Source organism: Archocentrus centrarchus, chromosome 22 (genome assembly GCF_007364275.1).
Source record: "Archocentrus centrarchus isolate MPI-CPG fArcCen1 chromosome 22, fArcCen1, whole genome shotgun sequence".
Taxonomy (NCBI): domain Eukaryota; kingdom Metazoa; phylum Chordata; class Actinopteri; order Cichliformes; family Cichlidae; genus Archocentrus; species Archocentrus centrarchus.
The window spans coordinates 14,508,498-14,530,782 of record NC_044367.1 but is presented as its reverse complement, the minus strand read 5'-3'; the positions used below and the strand labels follow the sequence as shown (position 1 = coordinate 14,530,782).

The following is a 22,285-nucleotide window of genomic DNA, read 5'->3' as shown; positions in this document are numbered from 1 at the left end:
CGCGCACACATTCTCTAAGGTCGGTCAGGACTTCGGTGTAGCTTGACTCTGCTTTCCACCTTAAAGACTTTATTTTAAGGAACTCACACTCCGAAGAACACGGACGTTTTGCAGTTGTCTGCTTCCGCAAAGGAAGGAGGGAGCGACTGTTTTTTTCCCCCCCGTTCTTCTTCAAATGGGAATTAAATGCGCGCCTGAAACTTTGGTTCACATTTCTTTTCAGTGACCCGTTTCGCTCGAAACATGCTGGAGCGAATAAGCATTTCGGACTTTGTGGAACTGGCAAACAAGGATTTGTCTTCTCCGGGGACTTCAACCTTTCAATCTAAAATGAGTGACTGTCGGAGCACAGTTTCAGCGGTAGAGGAGGTGAGAGATGTGGAAGGGAGGGAGGCGGTGCAGCAGACGTACACCTTTATTGTTTACCTGTCCAAGTTCTGGCGAGACGCCTAACTTTAACGCTTACCTGCATTGTAGCTTGTTTTTTTTTTTCCGTCTCCTTGCTTCCTTCTTTAAAGCCGAAGCACTATAAATCGTTTTTATTGTAACATAATTTGCATGTGAACGTAGCTTTCTGCATTAAACTTGGAGACTTTGTTCCTTTCACGAACATGAAATTTAATTACAAAAGGTGTAGAACCTATCCAGTGTCAGGTGTAAAGGGGGTTTCTTCCAGCAAACACAGGGATGTCTGTATTGATTTTGGGGTGTCATGGTCCTCATTTTAAGACATGGGATTAAGATGGTTCTGAATTGTGCAACTTAATGACATTTTTTTTTTTTTCTTTCACTATTTGGATAAAACGAGTGTATGGGTGCTGCACTTGCACAGTCCTCAGGACAGGCTAGGAGTTTCCATATGATCCGTTCAGCAAGCATAAACCTGGTGCCTGATTCAACAGATGAGTAAAGGTTACATGAGGTCACAGTTTTCTTGGCTATGTCTTCAGTCTCATGGGAGTCAGACTGGTGGGACACTAACAACACACAACACAGCAAACATGCCTGATTCAGACAGAATGGAGCATTGTGTTTGTAAGAAAAAGCATGCACACGTTTGCCCATAGCTGCAAGCATGTCTGTCTGAACTAGCACATCTGCATTACTCTTTTTTTTTTTTTTTTTCTCCCAGAATTAATACTTTGAAGAGTTGTTTAATGTTTCTCAGTGTGTGCATTTGTGCTTGTTTCAAATCTCTTCTTCCAACGCTCCTTGGGCAAACGAGGAAACAGAGGGAGGCCACTATGAACAGGGCCATAACACAAATAATCCAAGTGTGCATATTAGTACTTCCTTGTCTGTCTTCTTTGTGACAAAACATTACAGATTGGTGCTCTGCTGTGGTCCACATGGAAGTGTGTTTTTGGTTAGAGTCACATCATTCTGAATCACCACAGATTTTCTGTTACAAATCGAAACCCTTCCAATTTCAGAACATGTAATGGCTGTTTGACAGGAATAGTTCAGGGTAAAATTTCAGTTACTTCAAGTAGTGCTTGCTGTAGTACTGATCCTAGTCTGGATCAACTGGATTTCAGTTGATGCCTGACCTTTAATGAGAGGAAATCTCATGATAGCTAGTGAGAGATGAAAGGTGTTGTTTAGGAGTTGCCTGACTAGAAAGTGAGGCTAGCTGGAGACTGCAGAATAAAGAAGACCATTTTAAACAGCTGTGTGATGCATTTATCTTGGGCTCATGTCCTTACTTATCAGCATGACACACTGGAAAATACACGGCTGGAATTGCTGTTTGGGGAGGGTCCTGCTGGAATTCTACACATGTGTAAAGTGCAGTAATCTCTTTTCATAGATGCACAGATTATAGTTATCATGTTTGGTCAGCACATCCAGAACTAGTTTGATTAGCGGCAAGAAAGAAAGCAGAAATAAATGGTTTCACTTTCTCTAGCAATAGACTACAGTGGGCCTTATGCCATTCCTAGACACGCTTTAAAGAACAGATCTGAACTCGAACATTTGCGCTATGGTTGATATAACACTGTATAGATTTTCTGGTGATAAGTGTGCTCATTGTGTCAAGTTAATGTTGTAAATATAGATCACATATCAGGCAAGTCACGCAATGTTAAATTCTGCTGACACACCGGGACAGCAGGAATACACAGCCCTGCATAATAAAGGAAGGGAACTGGATATGACACTATTATATCAACATAAGCACACTTGCAGGCAGAAGGTGCATGTGCATTGTTCTTTGATGGTTGGTCTGTTTCATCTGAATGGTGGGTTGTCTCTAAGTTTGTGCATCATTTATTACATTCAGTTCAACAAATGTAACCTGTTTCACTGACCTGCCTCAGCTTGTTTCCACTGTTTATCCCCATCTGCCAACCAACTTACCAGAGGAAACTGCAGCAACTCCCATCTCCAAGTCCCCACTAAATCACTTTCCCACTCCTTGAACAGAACACAGAACACACCCGCGCCGCCTTTTAATTAATGAACTAACATTTAGGGAGTGGACCCAACCAGGAAGGCCTGTGGTGTGCAAACAACACCGTACGACAAGGCAGAGTCTCAGTTAAGTCTAGATTACTGGCTCATTAAAGCTATTTCTGGTGACATGTAGGTGGAGTGCCGCAAGTCTTGTTCATTTAAACAAGGGCCCGCGTGAGGAGCATAAACAAGATATAGTTTCAAATAGTGTTGGCTTTGAAGAGTTATTGTTCAAAATACAATGAAGCCATTTGAATGTCTGTGTCATGTCTGTGCTATGTGGTGTTTTTTTGTTTTGTTTTGTTTTTTTGAAAGTGTTTCAACCCAGGGAGTGACAGTGACAGTGCTGTAACATCATTTGGGATTGTACACAACAGTGCAACACAGACAACTGTATCCTGGATGAATGCTTACTCATCTGTTTGGCTTAGTCATATACTGTGAGAAAATTAGACTCAGTTTCTCAATTGGATTTCTGGAAAATATACATTGTACACTTCCTGGTGACTTTATTAGGTGCACCTTGCCAGTACTGGGTTGGACCCATTTTTACCTTCAGAACCGCCTTAATTCTTTGTGCATAGATTCAACAAAGTGCTGGAAACATTCCTCAGAGATTTTGGTCCATACTGGTATGATAGCATCACGCAGTTCTTGCAGATTTGTTGGCTGCACATCCATGACAGGAATCTTCTGTTCCACCACATCACAACGGTGGTCTGTTGGATTGAGATCTGGTGATTGTGGCGGTCATTTGAGTACAGTGAACTCACTGTCATGTTTAAGAAAACAGTTTGAGATGGTTTGAGCTTTGTGATGTGATGTGTTTTCCTGCTGGAAGCAGCCATCAGAAGATGGGTACACCGTGGTCATAAAGGGATGGACATGGTCGGTAACAATACTCTAGTAGGCTGCTGCATTTAAACAACTCTTGATTGGTACTGAGGGGGAGAAAGTGTGCCAAGACAATATCCCCAACGCCGTTACATGACCACCAGCTGGAACTGTTGATACAAGACAGGATGGATCCATGCTTTCATGTTTAAACCAAATTCAGACCTTACCATTCAAATTTTGTAGTCGAAATCAAGACTTAACAGACCAGGCAACATTTTTCCAATTTTCTGTTGTCCAATTTTGGTGAGCCCATGCGAATTGTAGCCTCAGTTTCCTGTTCTTAGCTGACAGGAGTGGCACAGTGTAGTCTTCTGCTCCTGCAGCCCATCTGCTTCAAGGTTCAACATGCTGTGCGTTCCGAGATGCTCTTCTGCACACTTTGTTGAAAGGAGTGGTTATTTGAATTACTTTTGCCTTCCTATCAGTGTGAAGCAATCTGGCCGTTCTCTTCTGACATCAGTGAAACATTTTCACCCATAGAACTGCTGCATATTTGATATTTTCTCTTTTTCAGACCATTCTCTGTAAAACCTAGAGATGGTTGTGCAGGAAAATCCCAGTATATCAGCAGTTTAGAAAACTCAGACCAAACATGCCGTGTTCAGAGTCACTTTTTCTTCCCCATTCTAATGCTCAGTTTGAACTTAAGCAGGCTGTGTTAACATCTACATACCTAAATGGACTCAGTTGTTACCATGTAATTGGCCCATTTAGATATCTGCATTAACAAGCGGTTGAACAGATGTACCTATGTTGAGTCATTTTTAAGTACAAACATCCTTTTCTTATTCCTGATTTCTCTTTCATTTTCAGTCTCTGGAGATGGACCACGTAGCTCTGCAGAGGATGAAGAAAATGATCAAAGTTATACACGCTTCTGGACTCTGTAAGTGCTGGTGTGTCACATGCAAGTCTCATTTACTCATTTACTAGTTCTCAGGTGAAGATCAGCCTCTGTATGTGTGATCTGTTCAGTGCATAGGGGGCCCTTCATAATAATTTCTGCTACAGGTGACGTCATCTGGCTCATGTAGACAGTGATGTTTATGGGTGAGGCCACCTATTCTGGCACCCAGGTGCGTGGGATGATGGGCGATTGTGTTTATTTAAAAACAGAGTCTATTGTCATGTGTTGTGTATGCATTGGTTTCTGTGTTTAAAGTAAATGGCTTGTGTGGTTTCAGCAACAAGGTGTTCAAGTTCATTGTGCCAAAAATCCACAAGTTCACTGTTTTCTGAGTTTCTGTGTGTGTCGTGTAGATTTATATTGCCGTAACTTGGCGTGGAACTGTCAGATGTGGGCATGAACAACATGCGGGTATTCACCTCAAAAATGTGTTGGAGAAACAGAGAAAATGCACTACATATCCTGCATGGTTTTTTTTTTTTTCTAAACTTGCTTACAAGCCTGCTTCCCATTTTAAGGCCACAGCTCATAGTTTTTAGTAAAATGAGTCAGCGGGCCAGCTGTGCAGAGTTAGGCAACCAGATGCAGTCAACTGTGCTATAGCATCTATAAAGAAATGTTCCATCATTGTTCCCTTTGCCTTTTTTTTCCTCTGTGTCTCTAAGTCGAATCATATGGGTTAATTCCTGTAATGTGAAGAAGGGAGGTCCTTCCCTTTCACTCATTATGGTATTGAAACCATTTAACAGTCCTGATGTTAGCTGTGGATCAGTGGGCTGACTCACAACATTCAAAGTCTGACCCCCACTCCTCCTCCATGCTGATTTGATGTTCTGTTACTGTGTCACACATATATGCACATTAAAATATTCTTTTATTTCCTTCTCTATTCCCATAAATACTCAGTCCTTGGTTTCTGCCAAGATGCTGTGGCTTGTGAGTCTGTGTGTGTTCTGGCAGGGCAGTGAAAAAGCAGAGTTGCTCTGCTGGTATCTGGCAGTTAAAGGTCAGCTGTAACATCCTTTGAGCTTCTCAGTGACTCAGCTGTTTGTTTGTTTTTTTTGATAGTTGCACATATGTTTGGTATAATAATTTTATTTCAATGGCTATGCAGCCACAACCACTCCAGTTTTCATGCAACCCCTAGTTCTTGTCTCCTCCATCCCGCAGTATGTCTGCATTCCTTCCTTAATTCACAATTTTTCTGTCAGACAAAATGTTCCATTTCTGCTTTTCAGCCGGTGTCAGCCTGTCTCCCATCTGCAGTCAGTTTACCATTTTATATTTGTCTTGAAGTGGAAGTGGAGCAGAAACTTGCCATGCTTGCTCCTTAAGTCTACTTTTTGTTTATTCTGCTATGGGTGCTTCTACAGATCTCAGGTCCACAATATAAGGTGCCCATATTTATTGATTGACATCCAAGATTTTCTTGCTTGCATGGTAACTTATATCCTCTTTAAAGCCTAGCTTTGAAATGGCTGTAGAGTAAAGCCTTGCTTTATACTATGTAAAGCAAAGTGGTGTCCAGATTCTTCTCCATTAGCATTTTCTTTTCCCATATAAATTCAACAGACTGAGAGTCATCACGAAAGTCATGACCCTTGAAAAAGGGACCTATGAGCCTTGGAGAAACATAGATTTCTGGTGTACTCCTCCACTGGGTGTAAATCGGTGCTAATTTATCCCACATGCTTGCCTTGTTAAACGATTCCCAAAACAACAAGTCAGTCTGCCTTTGTCAGATTTTCTGCACGCCTAAATTAATCTGAGTCATACTGCATCAGTACTTACTGTGTGTGCGTATGTGTTGTTTTTCAGCACATGTGGACAGCAAGGAGCAGTATATTGATGTGTTGGAGAGCTTGGGAAATAGTCACCTGACTCAGGACAACAATGAAGTCTCCACAGGATTCCTCAACTTGGCTGTGTTCACCAGAGAGGTCACATCCCTCTTCAAAAATCTGGTGGGTAAAGAGGGCAAAAGATTGGACAACAAGGGAAAGGAGACATTTGCTTAAATTTGCTGTTTTATTAGAGAGTTAAAATTATGGGACATGGGGCTAAGACGTGGCTCTAAAATACTTAAATATTTACATAATCAGAAAGTTTTCAGTGGAAATCAGGTAAATCAGCTAAATCACAAACCTGTCCCCAAAAGATTTTCAGCCGATGTGTGTAATCATTGTGAGACAGGAAAACTGTGTGTGTGCTCATACTTACATGGTGTATAGAGGAAGGTAGTTTTCAACAGCTGAATACTTGGCCTTTTGACTGGGGCAGTCCAGAACCCCCTCCCTCTGATAGTTTCTTTGGTGATGATAATTCATCCCAGACCTCTTCGTGTGAGTCAGCACACACACACACACACACACACACACACACACACACACACACACACACACACACACACACACACACACACTCACTCGCCATGTATCAATCAGGGCCTCACAGGGGCAGACTAGATCTTACAGATGTGAAAAGGAAGTGGGCCCAAAAGCCTAAAAGCAGGATGATTTAAGGAGTTGTGATGCAAAATCTGGCTGAGCATGTCCCTTAACGCCACGTTTGAGCGTTAGTGTGAGTGTCCCAGTGTCTCATATAAACACGCATACATTGATCAATGTCCTCTGTCCACGTGTTGACATTGGAAGCCGGAATTTCCCTGTGTAAGAGCTCTGTGTGTTATCTGCTGGTTACCCCAGCGTTTGGCTGCCAACCAAAACAAATCTACCAGTCTTCAAGCTGCTGTGTCAATATATCAAGGTTAGCTCTGCAGTCAGCTCACGGATGTGGTTGGACATTATTTATGTTAAGAGCAGGGTTCAGCTTGGTTGTAATTCACCAAAATCCATGAAAAGTAAATTTAGACAATAGTTGACCGGAGATGTGTAGCAGTGAGTCATGATGAATAATTTATGCTGCCATGCATGCCAAAATACTGATATGATGTACTCACATGGAGGAACTGGTGGACCCCAACAGTTATGCTGGTTGTTTTGTGATTCATTCTCCCCCAGATCCACAGCAGCGTTAATCAAAACTCCGTCCAATGAATCTCACTTTACTTTACACAAACACTTCATCTAAACCGATTGCATCATCTCCCCACTTGGATCTAAACAAGTGGTGTAAGTTATTCTCCAGTGTTTTCTTTTGATGACTCATCAGTTCAGAATAACCAGATCACCATTTTTTTGAGTTATCAATTCTCATTCCCAGAAACGCACATCCATACTGTGTCTGTGTGTGTGTGTGTGTGTGTGTGTCTGTGTCTGTGTGTGTGTGTCTGTGTATGTGTATGTGTGTGTGTGTGTGTGTGTGTGTGTGTGTGTGTCTGTGTGTGTGTGTCTGTGTGTGTGTGTGTGTGTGTGTGTGTGTGTGTGTGTGTGTGTGTGTATTCAAACTACAGCAGATAAAGGCCATTTGTTCTGAGGAATATTTTTATGGTCTTTACTGATTTTTATTTATTTATTTTTCTCTGTTCTCTTATATGTTTCAGGTACAAAACCTAAACAACATTATGGCATTTCCTCTGGAAAATGTACTGAAGTCTGAGCTCCGGGACAGCAGATTAGTGAGTCTGGATTTTATTATGAAATTAATGAAATACTAATTAAATTACTGCTGACTCAACTGGTTTACATATGATGACTTGTTGACCAAAAAAGTTTGAAGATCAAATCCTTCTGAAACTAGATTTCCAAACAATGTCTAAAATGTTATGCAATTCTAATAAAGTGTTATCATTATTGTTTATTTAGCAACAGATAAGTGGATTATAATCACATTTTTGAAACAACCAAGAGGTTTTTGGGAGAAAATTGCATAATTGTTAAACGTGCAAGGCTATTTCCACTCACATTAAAAAAAGGAAACAATTTAGATGTTATAATTCACACAGAAATTGTAGATTGAGGCTCTTCCTGTGAGTCAATTAAAGCAAAAAAAGAGATAATATTTTCAAGATGTGCATCAGGAGGTGGGATATATTGATGGTATTGTCTATAACAATTACAACTATCACAATGCAAATTCCATTTTAGGGTGGATTTCCTGTGGCAGACATTGTAGTCACAGTTTAGCCCATAATTATGGGCTATTATGGGGACTATTGGGTAATATAAGGTTATTTATCCACATTAAATAGTAAGAGCTAAGTACTTTCCAGCACAGAACTTCCCAGTCTTGCCAAGTATTTCACCTCCTGATTTGCCATGCTAACAGACAGTGATCAATAATCTCCCATCTCTGCCCTGTCTTTCAAACAGCTGAATATTGCTTCACTATAACTGAAAGAAGGCACATTGCCACTGAAATCCTGTTCAGCTTGATGGCAGATTAGCCAGCATAATATGACTAATTGCATCTGTGTGTGTTACCTGTCTTGCTCCACCCACTTGGATAATAACCAGGAAGAGCTGTAAAATACGAGTTACTCTCCTCTCCTCTCCTCTCCTCTCCTCTCCTCTCCTCTCCTCTCCTCTCCTCTCCTCTCCTCTCCTCTCCTCTCCTCTCCTCTCCTCTCCTCTCAAACAGGAGCTCAAGAAACAAATGGAGAAAAGTTGGAAGGACTACGACATAAAAATGTAATTATCCATGCTCTCAGTCTGTTACTTCACATTTGTATGGCTGCAAGTGTCAGACTGCAGTAGAGGTCTTCATCATTGGCTCATTGTTTTTCTGAGAGTAAATAACCTTTTGAAAGCTGCACTGTAGGTATGATGCAGTCACGGCATAGCCTTGTGACATTTTGATTTGTGCAAGTGCAGCAGTGAAACAAAAATGTTTGTATGTAAGAGGCTGTAATTGTATCTGAGTTGATCATAATGCCAACGCAAGCCTGTAATCTCGGAGTGCAGCCTCGTGCCGTTTTAATAATCCATATGCAGTCTTTGTTTGTTCTGATGTCTTCTGTCTTCTCCTTTGCAGTAATTTTAGCATAAGTAACTTTTGTGTAACAGTTATTACCCCCAGCTCTGTTGCCTCTTTGTATGTAGTTTGGGTCAGCATTGTCTGATGTAAACAAATAAACTGCTCATAAATGCATAGCCACTTGCACAGGCCCTACACTGATTCATAACAGAACTATAGATCAAGATACTAGTGGGTGCGGTTGCTTCAAAAGAATCTTGTCTTAAATTTCTTTCTCATCTAATATTGGGTCACATAGCAGCATAAGTCAATAGGATAATGGTTCATCTCCCATGGTCCTTCTCCATTACTTTAAAAAGAAATAACAGTGAATCATTTGCACTTCACAGCCTTCATTGGAATTCATTCCAGCTTTAGTTTAAAGTGTTTTATAATGCTATAAGATTACACCTCTCCCTTATCATTTCTTTATCCAGCTTCTTCACTCTACATGAGAAAGGGGAGTGTGATAGTGGAGGCTGTAATCGAATAAAGCTGCACACTTTCATGCAGACAGAGCTGATCAGATTCAACATTTGTGGCACATGTTGGTGTATGCAAATGAATAGGAATAACCTTCTTTATGTCCTCTTTCTATTCTTTCTTTCCTTCCCTTCCCCCTCCAGAGTGAAGCTAGAGAAGGAGAGGAGGGAAAAGAACAGGCAGCTGGGACTGATCAGGACAGAGGGCTCAGATGGAGTGGAGGACATGGAGAGAGAGAGACGGATCTTCCAGCTGCAAATGTGTGAGGTGGGGAGTTAGTGCCAGTCAAAATACCATACCCCAGACACCTTTTGCATACCTGAGGTGGGCTTCATTTATTTCATGTGGGTGGTCTGTCATGTGGATTACATACTATATTCATGGTGGACTGGTGGTCACTCCCTTTTGTGTATCTCCAGTAAGTCATTTGAGGCTTAAACATGAGTGTAGTGATTGAGTCTACGAACTGAATTTCAGAATAGTTGGTTCCTACAGATTAGAACATGCAAATTTCAAAAGCGCTGGGTGGGGGTGGGGGGGCATAGTAGTAGTGTTGTTGCATACAGGTGGTGTAGTCTCCAGCTGAGTGTGGTGGTGCAGCTGGAGACTACACCACCCTGAGAAAAAAATCTAATCCTGACTGAGACCAGCTGTGGAGACAAAGAGGAGAGGCAGGGGAAAATGAAATTTCCAGTTGTTGCAACCCACCCCAACCCCTCTGTCTATATTTTTTTCCACCTCCATATTTGTAAAGCTCAGTAAATCACACAGCAGCTCACATGAATGAGCAAAAATGCAACACTGAGCTGCTTCAGGTAGATGGTGACAGATGAATCCAGATGGAGGTTTTATGGGGCAAAGACTAAAGAAAAATGTAGTCATTCCTTCCCCACAGAACTAAAACCTCATAGCTTGCCCTCAAAGCTTTTTCCCATTACAGAATATGAATTTGTGTGTTCTGTGTTTATCAACAAAGACTCTTTACACTTTCTGACTACAGGCTTCTTTCACTGACTGTAGTGTTAACATCAAGCACTGGAAACATTCAGCCATACAGTAAAAGCATGGATTAGAAATATTAAAGCTGTGCAGCGGAGGGTGGAATTTAAATAGTAGCTTCTGAAAAACAGTAGCTTTATGCTTCGCTGCATGTTTTTCTAGACCTGACAGTCCTTCCTAATGACAGTTGTTTTGGAAGTGTGTTTAACTGTCTCTGTTTCTGCTTTTAGTACCTTTTGAAGTTCCAGGACCTGAAGGTGCGTCAGGGCCCTGATCTTCTCCAGAGCCTCATCAAATATTTCCAGGCCCAGCTGAGGTCAGTCTCAGCCAGGATTTACTTTTACTCATTTGGTGACTTTGAGGTACTCTGCACAGCAGTTGGTCCTTTTTGTATGTTATGATTCTTGTTAACATAGGCTTCTTTTTTTTTTTTTTTCACATGTGGGAGAAAAACTGTTGATACAGTTTCAGCATGTGATGTTTTAGTTGGTGTGGAATTGGATGCTTAAACTTAAGTAAATGACTCAGCATTTGTTCTTTTTCTGATCTCAGTTTCTTTCAGGATGGACTGAAAGCTGCTGAGAATCTCTCTCCCTTTATCGAGAAGCTTGCGTCATCTATTCACATGGTAAAAGCTGCTGTCTGTCAGTCCTCTTGCATTTTATACATTCAGTGTTTAAAGCAGCGCTTATTCACATTTATGCCTTTTTTATCCAGTGTTACTATAGAAAAATATTTGATTGTGACTAAAAGGTCAAAATTTATCTGTTTTCTGACAACCCACATATGCACATAGTTTACATATTGATGCAGTCGTTCTCTCAATCCAGCGAATCCCACACACACATTCATACACACTGCCTCAGTTTTTCTTTACCGCTTGAGGCACAAAAATAGTAAGTATGCACATGTAGACTTATAGTAAATCTCTGTGTTATGTTTCAACTTATACTTTTTCAGTGTTGGTCTTTTACAACAACCCCCCCCCGAATCCACAGGCAGTGACTGTTTAACAGTCTCTTCCCAGAAATGCTTGCCCTCATTTCCAAAAGATGGAAATGAATGTATCCTTTATTTTCATACTTTCTTGGTACACATCTATTTCTCCAACCGCTCTTAACTGGGTTCCAGCCTGCGCACTATTTGCCATGCTCCGTTTTTCTGGTTAAACCCACTGGAAACAGACTGTTAATTGTGATACTGGGAACGTTAGAGGTTTTTCTGGTTCTTCATGGGCACAACACAGAGCCGTTCAGACATGCCAGACCTCAGCCTCGGGAAGGAAATTCAGATAGAATCTCTGTTATGGTTCCCTGGGAAGAAAAAAAAAGCTTAAACTTCCCAGTAAAACTGGCCCATGTTGCTTGAGAGTGTGGCCACTCTGCTTCTTAATACAAAATGGAAAAACCTCAGAGGACTACACACCCAAATACTGAGCTCTGTTCTGGATTACTGAGACCATTACACAAAGCTTTGTGTTGTCATTCCACACCCAGAATAAATTTTTTAAAAAGTTGTATGTGATCTAATAAACACACACTCTTCTTCTAAGGTTTTTTTGAGTAAAAAGACTTTCATGGTGTGTTTTTTAGGTGCGACAAGACCAAGATGAGGAGGTCAAACAACTGACACAGTTGAGAGATTCACTTAGATCACTTCTCCAAGTGGAGGGGAAAGAGGTATGCGTATTTATGTTGCATAACAGACTCTTTACTTAGTAAGTCGGTGTACTGTAGACCTTTACTTCATCAGTGTAAAGCCAATATGAGTGCTATAAAAAGTCCAGAGGCAGTGGCTTTAAGTGTCTAGCTGATCAGATTACTGTGTCTTGCTACAGTTGCTGTGTATTGCTTTTAAGTTTTTATAATCTGCAGAACTGGTTTGAAGCTTTTGAAGTTAAGTCCTTAAATCCCTGTTTATATTCCAGGAGTACCTAAACAGGAAAAACTCTGGCAATGGGTATAGCATTCACCAACCGCAGGGAAACAAGAAGTACGGCACAGAGAAATCCGGTTTCCTGCTTAAGAAGAGTGATGGGTGTGTAAAAGCATTAGTTGGTGTCACACATGAAGTTGTAAAACAGTAGTTATGTATTTTCCATGCCGTTTAACATTTTCAAAGCGGTAAACTGTGCTCACATACATTGTAAAAGACAGAAAAGATCTCAGCTGGGTGAAAATTAAGTGAGTGTACATGCAGAGAGAAGGGCTAATGCAAACTTTGTCTGCCCCAGCTGGTCTTCATTATTGTGAGATGAAAATTCAAGCTGGGGCCCCTTCTGTGGAACTTACTGGCAGACTGGCTAACTGAGCAGATCCAACTTTTGCGTCACACACACACACACACACACACACACACACACACACACACACACACACACACACACACACACACACACACACACACACAGTCCTAGATTAGTGTATGATAAGGAGAGGGGATGTGGTTCAGTAGGGCGACTCAGTGGGAGTAAACTTTTCTCAAGCCACTGACAAAAAACAGAACACGTGCTTAGCAGTTTTACCTGATTCTATCACACTGATGAAAACTGAGGTGTTGTAAATAGGAATAAGCTGGACTAGTGTAGTGTGTCCAAATGTATCTGTTAACACTTTTTTTTTTTTCATTTTATGCACTGCACACATCATACAGGGAGATAATTCAACATCAACAATGTGAATATATGTATATTTTTTTAATCAAATTGAGGCTTTTGTTTTTTATTTGTTTCATCTTAAAGGATCAGGAAGGTTTGGCAGAAGAGAAAGTGTGGAGTCAAATTTGGCTGCCTGACTATTTCCCACAGTACGGTGAGGACTCATAATTGATACCATGCTGTTAGACAGTTATGCCATGTGGGGTAAACTTTCAAAGGGCATACTGCAAATATTAAGATAAAAGTTCATGTAACACTTGAATTCTGTCCAAATTCTCCAAGATGTACTGATATAAATGTGTTTTCAGATCAATCGACCCCCAGCCAAGTTGAACCTACTGACCTGCCAGGTGCGACCCAACCCCGATGACAGGAGGACCTTTGACCTAGTCACTCGTAGGTTCATTTTACCTTTTGACCCTTAAACTTTCCCCTCAACATACAGTCGTTAAAGACTGTAAAGAGTCATCTGCAGCACAGCTGTGTGGAAACTTGCCTCTTTGGTCCTCACTTTTGAAATTAGGATCTGAGACATTTTATTTTGGCGTAAACGCCAGACATTCCCAGTGATTAATATAAACTGCTGTGAGGTTAAACAGGGATGGCTGCATGCTTCATGCTTGTTTCATACCATGTCTAGTTACACAAGCTTTATTTCACCATCATCTTTCAAACCTCTCTGTTCCATTTTCTACTGGGTAATTTACATTTCAAGGTAATATTTAACTTTTGTTCTTCCTTCCCCATAGATAATCGGACTTATCATTTCCAGGCAGAAGATGAGCAGGAATGTTTGATGTAAGCATTGATACTGCTATAGGCCGAATGAATGTTGACATTCTAGTTTACTTTATCATTATAAGCAAGTTGTTGCATGTCGTGGCCTTTTTATTTCAGCATAGGTATGTGTAGGAAAGAATTTTGGCAACGTACACTTAGAAACAGCCAAGACTCCAGTCAGGGAGAATAAATTGTTTCTATAAGGAAAGGGTTAAGTATGTTTTAGTAAAACTAGTAAGGAAAGACTATAATTTGATGGCGTATGCAATAAAGAACAAGCTGAGCTGACAATTTATAAACAGCAAGAGAAACTAAATGATGCAGAAAGACTGTTTGAATTTGAAACGGACCGAGTTTTGGTTCTGGTTGGGAATTTTCTTTGTAGCCACAGGCTGCAAACAGGGGAACTTTGTGTGTTCTGATGTGGTTTTGGATGGGGGTGCAAGTGGGGTTCTTCGTCCGCTGTCCTTCCCTTCTGTGTGGGCCTCCAGGCAGGTTCTTTGATGTGATGTGCTATGTAAATTTAAGGGTACAATGAGAAATGGTTTGTATGGAAAAGTACTAGAGCTTCAGAAATGACAGATGTGAGATTCACGATGAGTCTAGGTGGTATTGAAGTTGAAGTAGTTGTAGTGATTAGTACACAATTGTGCAAAAAAAAAAGAAAAATTTACATAACAAATAGTTTTAGCACTTTTGGTGTTTTAGTGAAAGTGTCCTCTGGTTATCAGACTTTCTGTGGCTTGAGCCTCAAAATGAGTAATTACAGTGTTCTAAATGTATCTGCATCTGCACTTTAGTTGGATGTCCGTGCTGCAGAACAGTAAGGAGGAGGCCCTGAACACAGCATTGGGTGGGGATCAGCTTCACCTCCAGGATAGTGGGCTCCAGGAACTTTCCAGATCCATTATTGCTGAGCTTCGACACATGCCTGGAAATGAGGCCTGCGCAGACTGTGGAGCTCCAGGTCAGCCAGTCATTTTTAGTGATGATTACAGAATTGAATATGAAACTACATTGGTTTTACAAGCATAATGAATAACCACCAGCTGTGCATCTCAGATCCAACGTGGCTGTCGACTAATCTGGGCATCCTGACATGTATTGAGTGCTCTGGTATCCACAGAGAGCTAGGTGTCCACTACTCCAGGATCCAGTCCCTCACTCTGGACCTACTGAGCACCTCCGAACTACTGGTACTAAACTGACACATGAAAACTCACAGCCTACAGAAAACCTGACAGACATATTTTTGTTGTCTGCATTTCTTGCTCACAGACATTATGCAACGATGTGCTATTCTTTGCAATGTTTTCATGTCACATATTTGTGGTTGCATTGTGTGTCACACCAGCTGGCCGTCAGTATTGGCAACACCCGATTCAATGACATTATGGAGGCAGGCCTTCCAAATGACTCTGTCAAACCACTGCCACGCAGTGACATGTGAGTCTGATTTATTATTTAAGTGCTAATGAAAATTACTTAATACTCACTTTGATATTAAGAATGCATTTAATAATGCCGGTTTATTAGTGTATTTTATTAAAATGGATTTGCTCAACAACTAGGAATGCCAGGAAGGAATACATTGTGGCAAAGTACGCTGAGCGTCGGTACGTCCTGCGCAGAGAAGAAGCAAATCCTAGCCTGCTCTTTGAAGCCGTGAGGACCCGTGACCTCACTTTGCTTCTTCAGCTCTATGCTGAGGGAGCAGATCTGGCCAAACCACTCACACTCCCTGAAGGACAGGTAAAGATAACTTACAGCCACAAGCTGATTTCCACACATTCATTTGCTCCTCAAAATTGGCCTGTTAGGGTGGGAAAGCTTGTAATAAACCCATATTACACTGTGACAAATTTAAACTTTTAACATTCCTACAGATGCTGTCCAATTAGTTTGAATGACAGCTGCATCCTGACCACACTGTCCATCCAGTTTGTTTAAAGCTCCTCACACATTTCTGAGATGAAAATGCAGCTTTGTTCCTTTTGCTGAACTGTAGCTGAAGTTGTCAGAAATAAAGACAAATCTGTCTAATGTTTAAAAAAAAAAAGAAAAAAATTTCATGATATGGTGTTCATATAATGTGAGTAAACAGCTGTAGTATGTGAAATATATTTAATGTGGGTGGGTCATGAGAGGACGTCTCATCTCTTTTGGCCTTTAATTTAATCTTTACCCTCCCCTCTTGTCTCTCTCCAACGCCTCAACTTCATGTCTTTAATCATATTCTACCCTCCTGTTATGCACTTCCTAGTCTGTGTGTGTGTGTGTGTGTGTGTGTGTGTGTGTGTGTGTGTGTGTGTGTGTGTGTGTGTGTGTGTGTGTGTGTGTGTGTGTGTGTGAGTATGTTTATAATACCTTGTGGGGACAATTTTCCTGACATATACTACGTTGTGGGGACCAATTGCTCCTTGTGGGGACTGGAACCTTGTCCCCACAAGGGGAAACCCTGTTTTTGGGTCAGGGGTCAGAGTTAGGGCTAAGGTATGAATTGAGTTTAGGTTAGGGTTAGGGTTAGGTATGTGATGGTTAGGGTTAGGAAAAGGGTAAAGGTAAGGTTTAGGCTGTAGAAATGAATGGAAGTCAATGGAAATTCCCCACAAAGATAGCAAAACACACTTGTGTGTGTGTGTGTGTGTGTGTGTGTGTGTGCATGTGTGTGTGTGTGTGTGTGTGTGTGTGTATGTGCGGCTGCTTGTTTGTGTTGGTTGGGTTTCATTTATTATTTCAGCTCTTAGTTCAGAGCTCATGTCTCTGGAGAACAAATGAGGCAGAGTCACTGAATTATGCAGGCACTTCTGTCTTTCTTCTGCCCCTCCCGTTTGCCCCTCATGTAAACAGATGAGGCCTAAAGCTTTCAGCAGTTTTTAACACACCAAGATGAAACAGCTGGTGCATAGTCAACCTCTGACATAAGCTTCAGTGGCATCATATTTGTAGGCCTGATTTTAACATGCAGTGTTCAGGAGATTGACTGAAGTAGCTGCACTGGAAAAATAACATGCAGTAAGGATGGAAGACCTCTTAAAATGCCACCAATGTGACTTTATCTTTTCTTTCAATTTAAGGGAATCAAGGAGACAGCGCTACATCTTGCTGTGCGTCTGGAGGAAAGAAGCTCTCTGGCTCTTGTGGATTTCCTCTGTCAGAACAGGTCAGACATGATGTAGCATGTTTTACTTACTTTGCATGGAAAAGTGTATGAAGGGTTTAGACAGTTTTGTGTTAGAGGCGTCCTTAGCTCACTTTAGTAAAGTTTTAAGGCATCTATCAAATCTATACATTCGTTCTACAGCAACTGTCTGGAGAAGAGAACAGCAGAGGGGAACACAGCCCTTCACTACAGCGTTCTATATCATAAGCCCGAATCTCTCAAGTTACTGCTCAAAGCAAAGGCAGCACTTCAAACAGGTACATTTTACTCTGTTAGTTGTATTTCTCTTTTACCTAGTGTCATAATTAGAAAGCCATTATTCTCTCTTTCTCCTATAGTGAACTCAGCAGGAGAGACGGCCCTAGATATTGCCAGGAGACTTCAGCATAAACATTGTGCCGAGCTGGTGAGACCTCACTTCCCCTTCAACTTTGAAAGCTTTTTTAATTCATAATGCTCAGAGAACACACACTGGCAGGAAGTAAGTTCAGCTGCTCAAGTTGCACCTACCAGAACAGAAAGCTGACTCCAGAAACAAAATGACCCCATTTCCACAGCTGGAAACACTACCTTGAAATAACTCCCTATGCAGCAAAGCTCAACTAAGGAACCCTTTCCTCATCGGGTCCCTGTGTGTATCATTCATAAACTGGTTTTATTTTCTTACCGGCCTTCTGCCCTGCTGAATCAGACCTGCCTCGTGTAACATCCTGTTTGATTGTGAGCAGTCTTATTTTAAAAGGTTGCTTTGTGGAACAATAATAAATATTAGACAAGTAAACTGCTGTAGAATTCCTATTTTTCATAATTAGCTATACAACCTTTAACTTGCACTGACGTGCCTGTTTATGTGGTAGGCGCATTCAGTCTCTTTGGACTTTTGCTTTCACTTTCCTGAAAAATGCTGATCCAAGGGTCAAACTTCCCCTCGTGTCTTTTTGTCCTTCTTGCTTTATTTTTTTTTTTGTCTCTAATACAACAACTAATACAAAACACTGCAATGTGTTTTGTATATTTAAAAAAAAAACTCCACAAACTACACTACTGAAAAAGTTAACAAGCAAAGTAAAAAGAGAAAACAGAATGCTAAGTGGAACAAACTACAGTCAGTCATAGCTCACCCTAGTTAATAAAGTTATGTGTACAAATGCAGAAAGAGTTAAGCATTCTGTTTGTGCTCTTTTGTGTTTGCATATGTGTGTTTTAGTTGGAGCTGGCCCAGAGTGGGAAGTTTAACTCTCAGATCCATGTAGAGTTCATGTGGGAGACACAGTCTCAGGAGTTCTACGACAGCGAGGATGACCTGGATGAGAGGGTAAATGGCACACACATACCATTAACCAGTGTCATTATACTTTAGAAAATACAAAAAGTATAATAATTTGCTTTTGTTTTTGTTTTGAGTTTTTGTCTTTAAGCCAGTTTAGTTTCAGTTGGTTTGCTTGCTTCAGTTTAGTTTTTATTATTTGAAAATGTTTCATTTTATTTTTTTTATTAGTTTTTGTCTTTTTAATATTGTATGGAGGGCATATGTCAGAGATGAGATTTAGGAAAATCAGTACAGGGATTACAATAAAAACAGTGACCTTTTTGAAAGCAGTTGACTCACAGTCTTGTGGACGTCCAGAGCCTCAAACATGTCATCAAAGTCTCATTAGGAAGTTGTGATACGATTTTACAAACCTACGAAATGCTAAAACGTCCTCCTATATATATATATATATATATATATATTTTTTTTTTTTTTTTTTTTTTTTTTTAATTAATTACAGTGTTTATTTTTTTTCCCACATCTAGCTTTAGTTTTTAGTTTAGTTTTAGTTAACTATAATAACCTTGGTCATTACTGACCTCTCAGTTAAAATAGACTGTGGGAGGCTTGGAATTTTTCCTTTCATTCATCATTATCTGTTTTAGAAAGTTTATGAAAAAAATAAAATTAAGAAAGATGAGGAGGAGCTATAGAAATTAACATTTTGGTAATTTTTACCTAATTTCAGGTGAGCCCGTTACCCAAAAAACGATCTCCTACATCATCAAACGGGGCTGGACCTTCTTTTACCCACAGTAGTGTCAGTAGTTCCAATGCTAGTACGAGTAGCAGACCTTGTCAAACTTATGAGAATATAGACTTTCTATATAAAAACCCTCCAGTCAATAGTGCCCCTGCTGGAACTTCAGTGCCTCCACCACTGCCAGCTAAATCTATCCAACGAGGTAAGCTACTGATACAGCTTGTCTGCATTACAAATAAATAACTGCGTTATTTCAGCCACTGATGTTTTTTATTAATATATGTTGTTGCTTTTGACCTCCACAGGCCGCTCTGACCCACAGATTTCAATCACACCTCATGAAGGAAACCAAATTCCACGACGCTGCTCTAACCCATCCTCTCACTCATCCAGTCCTCAGACACAGGCGCGGCACAACCCTTCTTCAGCGAATACAGAAAACCAAGGCCATGGTGGGAGACCACCTCTGCTCAGGGCACATAGACAGACATGGGATGGGCATCCTAGTCATAGTTCTGGATCTCAAAGTAGTGCCCCATTAGGATCATCTCAGAATCACATAGGGCCTGTCAGGTGAGGGGAAAAAGATTGTAAATCTAGCTTATGCCATGAACTTAATGCTACACAGGTTAGTGTAAGGTGATGTTGTTACTTCTGGGTTATCTTCCAGTTCAGAGAAGACCACGTCATACCGCCGCACGAGCAGTAGCGGAGGCAGCCTGGCAAAGTGTGGCATTTTGTCTGTGAGCTCTGTGGGCAGCCAGGAGGAGCTATACTCCACCCCAAGTGGGAATAGTAAAGGCATCACTCCAGCTCCTGCCCCTTCATCCTCACCTGATTTGACCTGCATCCCACGACCTCGCAGGAACGCTATGGTAAAAGCAACAGAGAAATCTTTTTGTATTTTATTTGGCCTTTTGTTTAATTGCTCCGTCTCACACTGCCATTTCAGCAGTTTTTCCTCTGGGGAAAAAAAAGGCTGGAGAGGTTTCACAGTCAGTATACAAATTTGCTGGTGGCACACTGAGAAGTAGTTTACATGTTTTTTCCAGGTTTCTGGCAGCAGGCCACATCATAAGCGTGTCAAGGCTTTGGTGGACTGCAGAGCTGTCAGTTCTGAGCAGCTCGCCTTTTTCAAAGATGAAATCATTGTGGTCATGGCCACTAATGACCCCCACTGGTGGGTAAGTGTAACTACAGATTCATCAAGGCCCATTTTCCACTCAGTAGCTGTTTCCACATACTTGTTGAAGTCCTTTTTTTTTTTTTTTTTATCACTTATCCAATCTGTGGTAATCTTGTTCATCCAGTCTCTCATTCTCTCATTAGTTTGCTCAATAGTGATCAGTATAAAGAGCATATGGATGCTTACTGTCCCTTGTTATTACCGGCTGTTGAGTCAATCCAACAGTTAATTTGGCATCTTATATATTTGTGGGATTGTATATATACACGTCATGAGTACTACTTTTTTAGTAAAAGTAAAATAATATTGGCAAAGAAAAATAAATACATTTAATTTAAATTTACTACAAATGTATTGCACTATATAGTAAATGGATAGTGATTTGACTGATAGCCATGTATTCTTCCTAACAGGTTGGTCACATAGAGGGGGATCCATCCAGGAGTGGGACCTTTCCTGTCAACTATGTACACAAACTAACAAACTGAGGAGAGAACACAGTATTCTTCAAGATGGCAAAACATCTTATCCTTGGAACTTGATCGTCACAAAGTGGAATTTATCCAGGAGTGGACATTGTTATTTTCCATGGATATAACTCGGACTGACTTTTCCACATGACGTCGTCTTGACCAAGGAACATGTGAACATGACAGTTTTAGGAGTTTAAACCATTTTAACATTGAGTCATCCCTAGAAGACAATAAAGAAACTGAAAGCTTTCATACAGCCTATAGAACCCTTTCTAAAACCCTAAACATATATTCAAAGGATCAAGTACTGCATTTAATGCTCATTTGACCATTAATCATGTATTTGGATTAGAAATGCTGAAGTGTTTATACTGATCTAGGACTTGAACAACGAGGCAAAATTGGTCCTTGTAGCGCAAAACCCTGTAAGGCAATATAAACTTTACATGAATCTTCAGAAGAGTTGGAAGAACTGTAAATGTGTACATAGCCAGCTACTGAATTGGGATGGAGCTTTTTTTTTCTTCACTCAATGGAAACTGTCTAGTCTATGAAGCCACAGTATACTGAGGCTTGGATATGCGGTTTAAACCTGGTCAGTGTCTCAGTGCAACCTGCCCAGGGACGTGCCAGCCAGTCTGCCTCCCACAGGCGTCTGGACACCCCAAGGAGAGATCAGAAACTTTAGACCAGCCATCTTGACTCTGGGCATAGCTCACTGGCGTCACGGAGAGTGGAGGATCCAGTTTCTTCTGGCTCCGGGCATCGCTTTCTGGAGAACCTGGAATAATGATGGTGTTAAGGGAAAACAAAAATATTTCTGTACTACCACGAAATAGCACTTTAAGAGGGCTTGTTAGGAATAGCACCTCACTGCAGTGATTTGTTGAGTGAACACATGTACTTACAGACACACAGTGGCCTTCAGGTTCCTTTAGGAAAGAAAGGAAGGTGGAGAATGGGAGAGCTTTCACTGCTCCTCTTTCTATACCGGAAACAAATCTTCACATTACACAGAATTTTATACACTCACAACGTTTTGTATATGTATAGGTGTATAACACCTGTTTTTATATGTTATGTATTATAAAGGGCGGTATCATTACAGATAGTATTAGTTCATGTCACTAATTTGATGTCTTTTTTTTTTTTATTTTATTAGGTGTTTTTAAATGACTGTAAGAGAGAAAAAAAAGATGGACACAGTTGCATAATGTATTCATAAAGAATTCCTTCTCACTAAACTAAAAACTTGTCAGTTTCTTCTTCTTACAGCAAAGAAATCACAAGATGAGCAGGTTATCAATGATGACTGCAGTTTACTGCAGTTGTAAGTAGGAATTCTGTTAAATGCA

At 40.7% G+C, this 22,285-nt stretch overlaps 1 protein-coding gene across 1 annotated transcript; it reads left to right on the top strand.

Annotated features, from left to right (window-relative positions):
- Positions 1 to 22,218, top strand: asap3 (ArfGAP with SH3 domain, ankyrin repeat and PH domain 3). The gene is made up of 26 exons (XM_030719610.1): positions 1 to 369; positions 4,168 to 4,240; positions 6,080 to 6,225; positions 7,764 to 7,838; positions 8,801 to 8,850; positions 9,802 to 9,925; positions 10,888 to 10,973; positions 11,210 to 11,285; positions 12,250 to 12,336; positions 12,585 to 12,694; positions 13,398 to 13,467; positions 13,622 to 13,709; positions 14,063 to 14,111; positions 14,894 to 15,060; positions 15,156 to 15,289; positions 15,448 to 15,539; positions 15,665 to 15,845; positions 17,171 to 17,256; positions 17,398 to 17,513; positions 17,595 to 17,662; positions 18,464 to 18,571; positions 19,257 to 19,473; positions 19,577 to 19,844; positions 19,942 to 20,146; positions 20,324 to 20,455; positions 20,871 to 22,218. The coding sequence occupies exons 1-26, from the start codon at positions 244 to 246 to the stop codon at positions 20,943 to 20,945; spliced, it is 3,009 nt and encodes a 1,002-aa protein (XP_030575470.1). The 5' UTR covers positions 1 to 243; the 3' UTR covers positions 20,946 to 22,218.
- Positions 22,219 to 22,285: the final 67 nt, after the last annotated feature.

Bases quoted from the DNA above. Each gene is read 5' to 3' on its own strand.
- asap3 (XM_030719610.1), top strand. From the start codon at position 244: ATGCTGGAGCGAATAAGCATTTCGGACTTTGTGGAACTGGCAAACAAG. The intron at 370-4,167 runs GTGAGAGATGTG...TTTCATTTTCAG, and splicing joins CAGTTTCAGCGGTAGAGGAG to TCTCTGGAGATGGACCACGT. The intron at 13,468-13,621 runs GTGAGGACTCAT...ATGTGTTTTCAG, and splicing joins TGACTATTTCCCACAGTACG to ATCAATCGACCCCCAGCCAA.